Source organism: Telmatherina bonti (assembly GCF_933228915.1).
Source record: "Telmatherina bonti genome assembly, chromosome: 15".
Classification (NCBI taxonomy): Eukaryota; Metazoa; Chordata; class Actinopteri; order Atheriniformes; family Telmatherinidae; genus Telmatherina; species Telmatherina bonti.
In genome coordinates, this window is record NC_136613.1 from 867,291 (window position 1) to 880,657 (window position 13,367).

At 51.6% G+C, this 13,367-nt stretch overlaps 1 protein-coding gene across 4 annotated transcripts in view; it reads left to right on the forward strand.

The window, feature by feature from the left end:
* ttn.1 (titin, tandem duplicate 1) overlaps positions 1–13,367 on the forward strand; it is a 215,722-nt gene that overhangs the window by 66,676 nt on the left and 135,679 nt on the right. For all 4 annotated transcript variants that reach the window (XM_079253959.1, XM_079253960.1, XM_079253961.1 and 1 more), the window contains exon 37: positions 2,218–2,499. In XM_079253959.1, coding sequence (XP_079110085.1) covers positions 2,218–2,499 — 282 coding nt within the window. The remainder of the gene's footprint in view (positions 1–2,217; positions 2,500–13,367) is intronic.

The following is a 13,367-nucleotide window of genomic DNA, read 5'->3' on the forward strand; positions in this document are numbered from 1 at the left end:
GATATGTGATCAGGATGTGTTGGAGTCCGAAGGGAGACCAAACCTCGAACGGCCCACCGCAGATCAGGCCAAGGCCCAGAAGAGTCCCACTGTGATGCATTCAGTGACTCGGGATGTGCAGTGGATGGTGGTTTGTGAGACAACATCAGAGTTCACAACAGAGACTGAAACCACGTCCGTTCAGCCGCGGAAAGAGCCGCTACAAACCCAACACCTGCAGTCAGTCCAGTCTGCCTGGGTTTTACCAAAGGAAGGCAAACTCACCGTGGCCTCACCTGAGCATCAGATGGCAGCTCAGAAACAAGCAAAGGTTCGAAGTCACGCTGCTGCCGCAGAGGAGAGACGGCAAATCATGGCCGATTGTCTGGGAGACCCCGAGCTGTCCGTGGACAGGTTTCAGTCACAGCTCCAGACCAAGTCAAGGACTCCCAGCATCCTCCCGGTGTCGTTGCAGCCCCTTCAGCTCCCAAAGGAGACTCCTCTGGTTTCTGATTACAGGCAGCAGCAAGCATTAATACTGAGAGAGGAAAACTGGAATATCCTGCAGTCTTTGAATGTGACAGACAATCAGCCCTTGGAGGAAAGTCACACCACCAGACTGGAAATGGATGAGAAATTTAAACCACAAATAAAAATTGAGCCAAAAATCCCCAAAAAGCCTATTTTCATTGAGGAGAAGGCGGTTGCCACCGAGAGCTGTATCGTCCTAGAGGCTGCTGAGCAGGACTTTGCAGTCCAGATCCAGGAGGGTCAGTCGATCCGACAGTCAGTGGCACTGGAGGAGAAGCAGATCATCGTGGGAGAAAGATCAGCTGAGATCCGTCAATCTGAGGGCTCAACCGTCAGCGTCAAGACTCAGTCCAAGGGACTCATGTTTGTTCATGAGTCTCAGGAGACTCAGACTCTGCCTAAAGAACTCAGCTTTGTCATCCACATCGCAAAACCGTCCCATGCCAACATCCGGTGTCAGCTCCGGGATGCTCTTCAGTCCGCCGTGGCCACCGATCAGCCAGTACTGCTGGCTGATATCGTCGGACGCTTGGCGATGGTCGAGGTACAAGAGGTTAGAGTTCAGAGGGAGCCAAGACAGGCTGTGAGCACCTACCTGATCACGTCACCAGGAGTTCCTCTGGAGATCACACTGTGTTTCCAAGGAGAATACCTCCAGACAGCTGACCTGAGGTCTGAGCTCCAGGTCGCCTTGAACACCGTGATTTTTCAGGACCAGGAAAGTCTGACCTTAGAGCAACCTTATGTGCCACAAACGGACTGGCCTCAGAAAGAAAAGGTCTGCTCTTCGTCATCCAGTCAGGTCCTGTCTTCTGTGGTGGATAGGGTGATGGTGGCAGAGAGCGTGGAGATGTTTCCTCCGGACGTAACTCAGTGTGCAGCTGTCGGAACTGAAGCCAAGGCTTCCTTTCAGCATGCAACAGAGGCGAGTCGGAGGACAGTCCAATCAGAGAGCAACGCCGTGGCCATGGACTTGTTGGTCCAGACAGATACCAGAGAAGAGTTTCTGTCAGAGGCCATCATGATCAGCGAGTCCTCTGACAGTCTGGTAGATTATCCCGTTGTCAGCGATCCTCTGCAGGATGTGTGCGCTGAGGAAAACGGCCCGGTGGTTTTTACCGTCACCATTAAATTTGCCTCCAAAGTTAACTGGTTTTTCAACGGTCAGTTAGTGACTCTTGGCGATGAGTTCAAGTGTTCAAAATACCAGGACATGCACACGCTAGCTATCAACAGAGTTGTTCAGGAGAAGCATCAAGGAGAATATGTCTGTGAGGCCGAGAACGAAGCCGGCAGGACCACCACATCCTCCAGACTCACTGTGGTTTCACAAGGTTTGATGATGACCAGTTTTTCTTTCTCATCATCGACTAACGTCTCACTGAAACTCTGCTGGCTGCCGATCACCCAGAACCTCTCACGGTTATCATGGTGTCTGGATGTTTTGGTCTGACAGCATCACATCCTCACTTTTCCTCCCATCTTACATTCATTCCTCTTTCCTCCCAAGCTTTGACCTCATGATCTCCAGAACCTTTCACTTCCCTCCTCTGCATGCCTACGTTGTTCCAGAGTCCCTCTTCATCACATCCTCCTCCTCCTTAGTCATCCCAGGATCATCGCATCACCACTTCTGTAGAAACTCCTCTGTTTGCTAATGGCTCAGCTACTGACATTGTCCTCCTGTCTCTCCTTCCTCCACCACAGCCGTGAAGCCTGTATTCACGCACAGGATTGTTCCTCTGGAGATCAACGTCGGCAGCACGGCAAGATTCGAATGCGCGACCGCTGACGCTCCAAACGTCAGCTTCAAGTGGTTCAAAGACGGCCACCCCATCAAAGAGGGGGATAGGTACAGGATTATCAGTCGCTTCACAGCTTCCTCTCTGGAGGTCCTGATCCCGACCAAGGAGGACAGCGGTGAATACACCTGCAAGGCGTCCAACCAGCATGGTGGTGATGAATGCTCCGCCTCCCTCAGCGTGACAGGTAAGAGCGACGCATGTTTCCTCCTCAGCTGGTTGAGCTCTGAGTTTCCTTTTGTTTTTCTGGAAATCCTCAGATTGTCTGTTCTGTTTGCTGAACTGTGAAACCCGTCGTGCTTCAGGTAGCAAAATCGGGTTACAGACTTCTGGATGTAACATCTCACCACTAATTTGTCTGTTTCTGAATCCTTGTAGAGCAATTCCCCCCTGTTTTTCTAAGAACACCTGACCCCCAGACTGTGTATGTTGGACAGACTGCTCTGGTCCAGTGTGTGATAACAGGATCTGGTCCTCTGAATGTTGTGTGGCTCAAAGACCACCAGGCAGTGTCCTCACGATGCCGGACCTCTTGTCAGAACACTAAGCACACTCTTGAAATTCCTGAGCTGATGGCAGCAGACGGGGGTCGGTATGTGTGCAGGGCATCGAACAGTTGTGGGGTAGCTGAGTGCAGCGTCGAGCTGCGTGTTGTTGGTAAACCCAACTTTGTAAAGCCCCTGGGTCCAGTCGCTGCTGTGGTCGGAGCTCCTATGCACCTGGAGTGCAAGGTGGACGAAGACACAGGAGTAACTGTCACCTGGACCAGAGATGGTCGGAAAGTCCACCAGTCTCCAGACTGTAAACTGTCTTTCCAGGATAAGACAGTTAATCTTGACATCCTAAAGACCACACTGAAAGACTGTGGAAATTATGTGTGTAGGGTGACAAATGAAGCTGGAAGTGCATCTTGCTCCACTTCGGTGAAGGTTCAAGGTAAGAGTTGTGAAAGGTCATGTATGTGTTGAACATCTATGGTGTGTCTGCTATCTCTTTCTTACATCATAAATCTTCTCTCTTTAAACTGCTGGGTTGATGTTTTGAACATCTTTGCCTCCATGATGGCTCTTACGGACCTCAACCTCCTCCAGAACCACCGGCTTTCGTAAAGAGCCTGGAAGCCACCACAGTTTGGAAGCAGGGCAGCAGTGCCCGGCTTCAGTGCACTGTCAAAGGATCCCCAGAGCTCCATGTGAGCTGGTCCTTCAACAGCACCAAGCTAGCAGCTGGCGGCAGGTCTTCGGTCAGTCTGAAAGACGGTGTGGCCTCTCTGGAGGTGAAGGATGTGATGCTCAGCGACTGTGGAAACTACAGCTGTGAAGTTCTCAATGAGTCTGGCTGTGAACGCTGTAGCACAAAGGTCATAGTGAAAGGTAGGCTTGTCAAGGCAGGTTTTACTTTAGAAGCAGATGTTCAGCAAAGGTTTGTCTAACTGGACCATGTTCTCCATTAGAGCCTCCATCCTTCACGAAAGGTTTAGCACCCATAGAGGCAGTAAGAGGTTCGGTCGTTGTGCTGGAGTGTGAGGTTTCAGGCTCAGCACCGTTCCAAGTGACCTGGAAGAAGAATAAGACACCCTTGTCTGCAGATAAGAAGTTCAAGATGGTTTCAAAGGGGTCACTGAGCTCTCTGGAGATTCACAGGTTTGAGAGCACCGATACTGGTGAATATGAATGTACTGTATCCAATGAGGTCGGCTTGACAGCCTCAAAGTCAGTGGTTAAACAGAAAGGTTAGTGGAGTTTACCTGCGCTGTATTTGTGATTAGTTGCGTAGCATCTCATAGCTGTCAACAAAAGCAACACTAACATTGTTCTTTCAGAGCCGCCCGTCTTCTCAAAGAGAATGGAAAGCACTGCGGTGCTTTTAGGAAATGCAGTGAAGCTTCAGGGAGTCCTTAAAGGCTCTGCCCCCATCTCCGTCAAATGGATGAAAGACTCTGAGATCCTCAGAGACGATGATCCAAATGTCAGAGCGTCCTTTGACCACAGCGTTGCGAGCATTTCCTTCTCATCTGTAGAGTCAAAACATGGCGGCAAGTACACCTGCCTGGCTGAGAATGAGGCGGGGCAGCAGAAGTGTGAGGCCGTCCTGACTGTCCAAGGTCAGAGAACATCCATGCTTCAAAACATGTTTGCACAGTTCGTATCTGTTTCTGAGTCTTAAAACTCATGTGGTGTTTAGAGCCGGCCCGGGTCTTAGAGAGCGCAGCGTCCATCAGTGTGACCACTGGCGAATCTGCCACACTGGAGTGTTTGATCTCTGGAAGCCCTGAGCTCAAAGTCAGGTGGTTTAAAGATGGAAAGGAGATGATTGGTGGCCGTAAATACAAGATGGCAGTAAAGGAGAACATGGCTGTTCTCAAGATCCTATCAGCAGACCGAGGAGACACCTCGGAGTACAGGATGGAGGTCTCCAATAAAGTGGGAAAAGACCAGTGTACATGTTCGGTCACCGTTATAGGTTAGTTTTAGACACAAACACATGACAAGCTATTTCTGCCCAACCACCCGATGACGGTTCCATGTGCTTCACCCTTCCTCTCAGATCGTGCCGTTCCACCGACCTTCACCAGATCTCTAAAGAAAGCCGACGGCAGCGTTGGGGGTGACATTACTCTGGACTGCAGGGTGGCTGGATCTCAGCCCCTGGTTGTGTCCTGGTTCAAAGACCAGAGAGAGATCTATAGTGATGATAAATATAAGGTGGTTTTCAGTGAAAGTACGGCCTCTGTGACCATAAAGGGGCTGGATCAAAGCGATGCAGGAAATTACCAATGCCAGGCCTCTAATGAAGCCGGAGTCACAGAAACCAGTGCTCCACTGTCGGTTAAAGGTCAGAGGAGACCAGCATCTCTCATCTAACTGGACTTTAATGGTATTAATCAGTTGAATTTGCATGTTGTTTTTCTTACCAAAAATCTCCAGAACCCCCGGTCTTCACTGAGAGACCTGAGTCCCAAGAGGTTTCTCCAGGATCCAACGCTGTGATAAAATGCACCTTTACTGGATCAGGCCCGCTGGCTGTTAAATGGTTCAGAGAAGAGAAAGAAATCTTCTCTGGAGGAAGGTGTGCCATTAAAAAAAAGAGCTCTTCAAGCTCCTTGGAGCTTCTTTCTCTGAAATCCAGCGACTCGGCTAAATACACCTGCCAAGTATCCAACAATGCGGGGAAGGTGGAAAGCACAGCGGTCCTCTTTGTAAAAGGTGCCGTTGGATTCTTTCCTCTGCAGAACTGTCTTCTTTCTCTGCTTGTTTTTACTGTAAATGTTGCTGTTGGCTTACAGATGCTCCCACTTTTACCAAGAAGCTGGAGGCTTCACAGCTGCTGAAGGCTGGAGAACCTCTCAGGTTGTCCTGCAGAGTGCAGGGAACCCCTGTGATCCTCATCAGGTGGTTTCAGAATGGTTCAGAACTGGTTTCAGAGCACAGAGGCAGCATGTCCTTCGATGGCTTGGAAGCCACCCTGTTGGTAGAGAGCTGCTGTGTAGAGGATAGCGGACAGTTTGTCTGCGAGGCGTCCAGCGATGCCGGCAGAGACCAGAGCAGCAGCTTGGTAACAGTACAAGGTTGGTCCAGAGTTTATCCTCCTCTCCCCAAACACGCTGTAGACCAGTCTGGTCCACAAAGTTCTGTTCCTCTGGATCATCCAGCACAAATCACAGAGAAGATGTAGGTGTGACCTTCCAGTTTCTCCACCAAACACCGTCTGCATCTAGAAGCTGCAGTTTTATGTGAAAGCCTCTGAGACTGAGCGTGTTCTTCTTCATACATACATGTGTTCACCATGGCAACGTTGTGGTTTACTTCTGTTTAAAACGCTTGTTCACATCTTCAAAAATGACCTGTTTACGCACTGCGCTGTTCCAGTAACCAGTACGGTTACAGGGTGGACGGCTGACCAGTAGGGAACGATGTAGAGACCAGTTAGACCAGCTGGGAGGTTACAGGGTGGATGGCTGACCAGTAGGGAACGGTGTAGAGACCAGTTAGACCAGCTGGGAGGTAACAGGGTGGATGGCTGACCAGTAGGGAACGGTGTAGAGACCAGTTAGACCAGCTGGGAGGTTACAGGGTGGACGGCTGACCAGTAGGGAACGGTGTAGAGACCAGTTAGACCAGCTGGGAGGTTACAGGGTGGATGGCTGACCAGTAGGGAACGATGTAGAGACCAGTTAGACCAGCTGGGAGGTTACAGGGTGGACGGCTGACCAGTAGGGAACGATGTAGAGACCAGTTAGACCAGCTGGGAGGTTACAGGGTGGATGGCTGACCAGTAGGGAACGGTATAGAGACCAGTTAGACCAGCTGGGAGGTTACAGGGTGGATGGCTGACCAGTAGGGAACGATGTAGAGACCAGTTAGACCAGCTGGGAGGTTACAGGGTGGATGGCTGACCAGTAGGGAACGATGTAGAGACCAGTTAGACCAGCTGGGAGGTTACAGGGTGGATGGCTGACCAGTAGGGAACGATGTAGAGACCAGTTAGACCAGCTGGGAGGTTACAGGGTGGACGGCTGACCAGTAGGGAACGGTATAGAGACCAGTTAGACCAGCTGGGAGGTTACAGGGTGGACGGCTGACCAGTAGGGAACGGTGTAGAGACCAGTTAGACCAGCTGGGAGGTTACAGGGTGGACGGCTGACCAGTAGGGAACGATGTAGAGACCAGTTAGACCAGCTGGGAGGTTACAGGGTGGACGGCTGACCAGTAGGGAACGGTGTAGAGACCAGTTAGACCAGCTGGGAGGTTACAGGGTGGATGGCTGACCAGTAGGGAACGGTATAGAGACCAGTTAGACCAGCTGGGAGGTAACAGGGTGGATGGCTGACCAGTAGGGAACGGTATAGAGACCAGTTAGACCAGCTGGGAGGTTACAGGGTGGACGGCTGACCAGTAGGGAACGGTGTAGAGACCAGTTAGACCAGCTGGGAGGTAACAGGGTGGATGGCTGACCAGTAGGGAACGGTATAGAGACCAGTTAGACCAGCTGGGAGGTTACAGGGTGGATGGCTGACCAGTAGGGAACGGTGTAGAGACCAGTTAGACCAGCTGGGAGGTTACAGGGTGGACGGCTGACCAGTAGGGAACGGTATAGAGACCAGTTAGACCAGCTGGGAGGTAACAGGGTTAACGGCTGACCAGTAGGGAACGATGTAGAGACCAGTTAGACCAGCTGGGAGGTAACAGGGTGGATGGCTGACCAGTAGGGAACGGTATAGAGACCAGTTAGACCAGCTGGGAGGTTACAGGGTGGATGGCTGACCAGTAGGGAACGGTGTAGAGACCAGTTAGACCAGCTGGGAGGTTACAGGGTGGATGGCTGACCAGTAGGGAACGATGTAGAGACCAGTTAGACCAGCTGGGAGGTTACAGGGTGGATGGCTGACCAGTAGGGAACGGTGTAGAGACCAGTTAGACCAGCTGGGAGGTTACAGGGTGGACGGCTGACCAGTAGGGAACGGTATAGAGACCAGTTAGACCAGCTGGGAGGTAACAGGGTGGACGGCTGACCAGTAGGGAACGGTATAGAGACCAGTTAGACCAGCTGGGAGGTTACAGGGTGGATGGCTGACCAGTAGGGAACGGTGTAGAGACCAGTTAGACCAGCTGGGAGGTTACAGGGTGGACGGCTGACCAGTAGGGAACGGTATAGAGACCAGTTAGACCAGCTGGGAGGTTACAGAGTGGATGGCTGACCAGTAGGGAACGGTGTAGAGACCAGTTAGACCAGCTGGGAGGTTACAGGGTGGATGGCTGACCAGTAGGGAACGGTGTAGAGACCAGTTAGACCAGCTGGGAGGTAACAGGGTGGACGGCTGACCAGTAGGTAACGGTGTAGAGACCAGTTAGACCAGCTGGGAGGTTACAGGGTGGACGGCTGACCAGTAGGGAACGATGTAGAGACCAGTTAGACCAGCTGGGAGGTAACAGGGTGGATGGCTGACCAGTAGGGAACGGTGTAGAGACCAGTTAGACCAGCTGGGAGGTTACAGAGTGGATGGCTGACCAGTAGGGAACGGTATAGAGACCAGTTAGACCAGCTGGGAGGTTACAGGGTGGACGGCTGACCAGTTGGGAACGGTGTAGAGACCAGTTAGACCAGCTGGGAGGTTACAGGGTGGACGGCTGACCAGTAGGGAATGGTGTAGAGACCAGTTAGACCAGCTGGGAGGTTACAGGGTGGACGGCTGACCAGTAGGGAACGATGTAGAGACCAGTTAGACCAGCTGGGAGGTAACAGGGTGGACGGCTGACCAGTAGGGAACGGTGTAGAGACCAGTTAGACCAGCTGGGAGGTTACAGGGTGGACGGCTGACCAGTAGGGAACGATGTAGAGACCAGTTAGACCAGCTGGGAGGTTACAGGGTGGACGGCTGACCAGTAGGGAACGATGTAGAGACCAGTTAGACCAGCTGGGAGGTTACAGGGTGGATGGCTGACCAGTAGGGAACGGTATAGAGACCAGTTAGACCAGCTGGGAGGTTACAGGGTGGATGGCTGACCAGTAGGGAACGGTGTAGAGACCAGTTAGACCAGCTGGGAGGTTACAGGGTGGATGGCTGACCAGTAGGGAACGGTATAGAGACCAGTTAGACCAGCTGGGAGGTTACAGGGTGGATGGCTGACCAGTAGGGAACGGTATAGAGACCAGTTAGACCAGCTGGGAGGTTACAGGGTGGATGGCTGACCAGTAGGGAACGGTATAGAGACCAGTTAGACCAGCTGGGAGGTTACAGGGTGGACGGCTGACCAGTAGGGAACGGTGTAGAGACCAGTTAGACCAGCTGGGAGGTTACAGGGTGGACGGCTGACCAGTAGGGAACGGTATAGAGACCAGTTAGACCAGCTGGGAGGTTACAGGGTGGATGGCTGACCAGTAGGGAACGGTATAGAGACCAGTTAGACCAGCTGGGAGGTTACAGGGTGGATGGCTGACCAGTAGGGAACGGTGTAGAGACCAGTTAGACCAGCTGGGAGGTTACAGGGTGGACGGCTGACCAGTAGGGAACGATGTAGAGACCAGTTAGACCAGCTGGGAGGTTACAGGGTGGATGGCTGACCAGTAGGGAACGGTATAGAGACCAGTTAGACCAGCTGGGAGGTTACAGGGTGGACGGCTGACCAGTAGGGAACGGTGTAGAGACCAGTTAGACCAGCTGGGAGGTTACAGGGTGGACGGCTGACCAGTAGGGAACGATGTAGAGACCAGTTAGACCAGCTGGGAGGTTACAGGGTGGATGGCTGACCAGTAGGGAACGGTATAGAGACCAGTTAGACCAGCTGGGAGGTTACAGGGTGGACGGCTGACCAGTAGGGAACGATGTAGAGACCAGTTAGACCAGCTGGGAGGTTACAGGGTGGATGGCTGACCAGTAGGGAACGGTATAGAGACCAGTTAGACCAGCTGGGAGGTAACAGGGTGGATGGCTGACCAGTAGGGAACGGTATAGAGACCAGTTAGACCAGCTGGGAGGTTACAGGGTGGATGGCTGACCAGTAGGGAACGGTATAGAGACCAGTTAGACCAGCTGGGAGGTTACAGGGTGGATGGCTGACCAGTAGGGAACGGTATAGAGACCAGTTAGACCAGCTGGGAGGTTACAGGGTGGATGGCTGACCAGTAGGGAACGGTATAGAGACCAGTTAGACCAGCTGGGAGGTTACAGGGTGGATGGCTGACCAGTAGGGAACGGTGTAGAGACCAGTTAGACCAGCTGGGAGGTTACAGGGTGGACGGCTGACCAGTAGGGAACGGTATAGAGACCAGTTAGACCAGCTGGGAGGTTACAGGGTGGACGGCTGACCAGTAGGGAACGGTATAGAGACCAGTTAGACCAGCTGGGAGGTTACAGGGTGGACGGCTGACCAGTAGGGAACGATGTAGAGACCAGTTAGACCAGCTGGGAGGTAACAGGGTGGACGGCTGACCAGTAGGGAACGATGTAGAGACCAGTTAGACCAGCTGGGAGGTTACAGGGTGGACGGCTGACCAGTAGGGAACGATGTAGAGACCAGTTAGACCAGCTGAGTCGGAAGTCAGAAAAGAGAGGCATGAATTCTGTGGACCAGACTTTCCTGATTTGACCAGAAACTTCCCTTCACATGTTCCAATGAAACGTGCTGTGTTTTGTAGAGCCTCCAGTGTTTGTGAGGCCTTTTCAATCTGCTGAGCTGGTGAATGGATCAGACCTGGTTCTGGAAGGAACTCTGTCAGGTTCTGCTCCGTTTGAAATCAGCTGCTTCCTCAACGATAAGCTAATCACAAGCGACCAGAGGCATAAAGTCAGCATAGAGAGAGACAGAGTGGCTCTCCAGGTGTGCAGCTGTGAGGCCAGAGATGCTGGGATCTACCACTGTACAGTAGCTAATGGTGTCGGGGAGACCTCGTGTTCATGTCGGGTTTCTTTAAAAGGTCAGTCCAAACATCACCCCGCTGCATGTCATTGCTCCATGGATGCTTGTTGGATGAATGTTTTATTCTTGTTCTGTATTGTTGTGAATATTTGAAGTGTGAGCAGATGATGAGATCAGCGAGATGAAGATGCTGATTCACATGGTGCGCCTGCAGTCTCATTGTGGTCTTTTCCTACCAGAACCGCCATCATTTGTTCAAAGACTAGAAGACATGTCCTGCATGGTGGGCTCTGAAGTATCCATGAAGTGCATGTTGTCTGGATCACTTCCCATGACTTTCCTCTGGATCAAGGATGATCATGAGCTCACAGAAGACGAGCACGTTCAGATGTCGTCTGACCCAACGAGTGCCGTGTTGAATCTGCGAAATGCTCAGTTGTCCCACAGTGGAAATTATATGTGCGAGGCCCAGAACAAAGCTGGGACTCAGAGATGTGGCGCTGTGCTGATGGTGACAGGTTTGTCCGATGTTTGCAGATTTTCTTCTAACTGCTGCTTCACGCTCCATTAACACTCCGCCCCAGAACCAGTCTGCTTTTCAGAGCATGCAGGGTGTTATGGCAGGGAGAACCAGTCAGGCTCCACACCGCTGAAATCCAGATGGAGGACGGCAGGAAGGGAGCTGGCCTGAGCTTCAGGGTTGAGTGCTCAGAGTGGAGCGCTGGACTGGACTGTTAAAACAGAGAAGTGATGCTGGTGAACACAGCTGTGAGGTTTTAAACACTGCTGGTCTCATTTATTCTGCAGCATGGGCTGCTGTGTTGGTGCTGTTTGTGTGGAACAGGTTACGAAGCCGTGTTTCACGCCAACGCTGAGGCAGACCGAAGCTGGAAATGGATCATGATCTCGGCTGGAGGCTGCCAGTCGGGGTAAAGCGGTCCAAACACAGGAATGTTGCTCTCCTGGCAGAAAACCCAGCTGGGTGAAATCACTGCTGCCGGGTCTTGTTGATTAAACGGTTCAGTTCATCTTCACTGATTTGTTTTCATTCATGCTGCATCCATGTGATAAAAGAGGTGTTTGGGTTTGTTCACCAACAGAACCACCATTCATTCTGAGTCCATGAACATGTTACCAGGTACAAAGGTCCAGTTTAATGTTCTGGTTTGAGAAGCAGAAGGAGATCCTATCCAGCGCCGACTGCTCCGTGACTAAAGACAGCTGTGACTCTGGTGAAAATGGGTGTGATGCAGAACCACATGGGTTCTGCTTCCTGCCAGGCCTCGCTCTTCGCCAAAGGTTCAGCCAGTTCCTGACGTTGGTTCTGTTTTGTTAGGTTGTTCTCACCAGCATGTGCTGTTTTCATCACTGAAACACCTGAACAGGTGTAGTTTGGCAGGCAGGTGTGGTGTTTGTGCTTCTCCAGAGATCTCTGTGCACTGGAGGTGGAGCTGAGCTGCCCCACCGTGTCAAGTTGCTTTAGACAGTGGTGTGGTTGGTGGACATGACAGTGGAAACGTCTCGGTGGGTCTGGAACAAAGTTAGCCGCAGTGTTGAGCTAGAGGCCGAAGGTCGGTTTCCTCAGATGTTCACGCTTGTCAGGTCGAATCACGATGAAGTTTAGCTTCTTAAAAGACCTAGCAGGTTATTTGGGGAGATTTGTGTTTTATTCCAGAGCCTGCTTTGTTCGCTGAAGACCAGTTGTCCGTTGAGTTGGTTCAAGGTTCAACACCAGTGTTTGACTTCAGAGTAACAGGAAGTGATCCAGATAAGGTCACATGGTTTAGAGACAAATGGCCAATCCAAGCAATGTAACTGCTGGTGGTGAGGATGTGAACTTGATGGTCCAGGACTGTGACATGGAAGATGTGGGAGCTGCTGTGGCTCTGCAGCTTTTCGCTGAAAGGTTTGTCTCACATTTCCTTACTTCTCCATCCACAACATCACATTAACATTCCCAACATCTTCTCTGTCCGTCAATCCCTCCAACGTCCGGTCAGAAGATGGAAAACATCTCTGGCTTTGGGACGGCTGGCAGTCTTTCGCTGCGTCGTTAAAGGTTCCCTACCGCTCACTGTTCAGTGTCTAAAAGACCCGAGCTGGATCCCAGAGGATCCGCAGGTAAAGACAACTTTTCAGAGCCAACAAGCCGTCCTCAGGATTCCCACCTAAGAAGGGACTCATCGTGGCAAATACACCTGCCAGCCTATAGAGGAGGCCGACTGCGGCGCATGCTTTGCTAGACTCTGTGTACAAGGTACTTCCACGCCAGGCTGGATTTACCTGCCTAACCTTACAGCTCGCTATAACTGCATTAACCCCCACTCACCTGCCTCTCCTGTTGCTGTAGAACCACCGACCACTCAGGAGAAGCCATGGAAAACCAGTTAGCTTTCAGTGCAGGGTAGCTGGAACTCCTCAGATGAATGTAAGATGGATAGTAGGTGGAAAAGCAGAACACACCACCTCTCCGATGAGAACAACCTGAGCTGTCGGCACATAGAGTCCTGTCAGCTGGGATACAGCAGGGATGGAAGCAGGACACTGTGGGTGATGCTGATTGTTTTGGGTTTGTTGAAAATTTCTCAACAGAAAAAAGATTTCTGAAAGTAAAAGCACATTTTTACATGAAACTTGTAATATTGTTTGAAACAGACAAGGTAAGTCCTCCTACATTCACTAGGGAATTAAACATCCA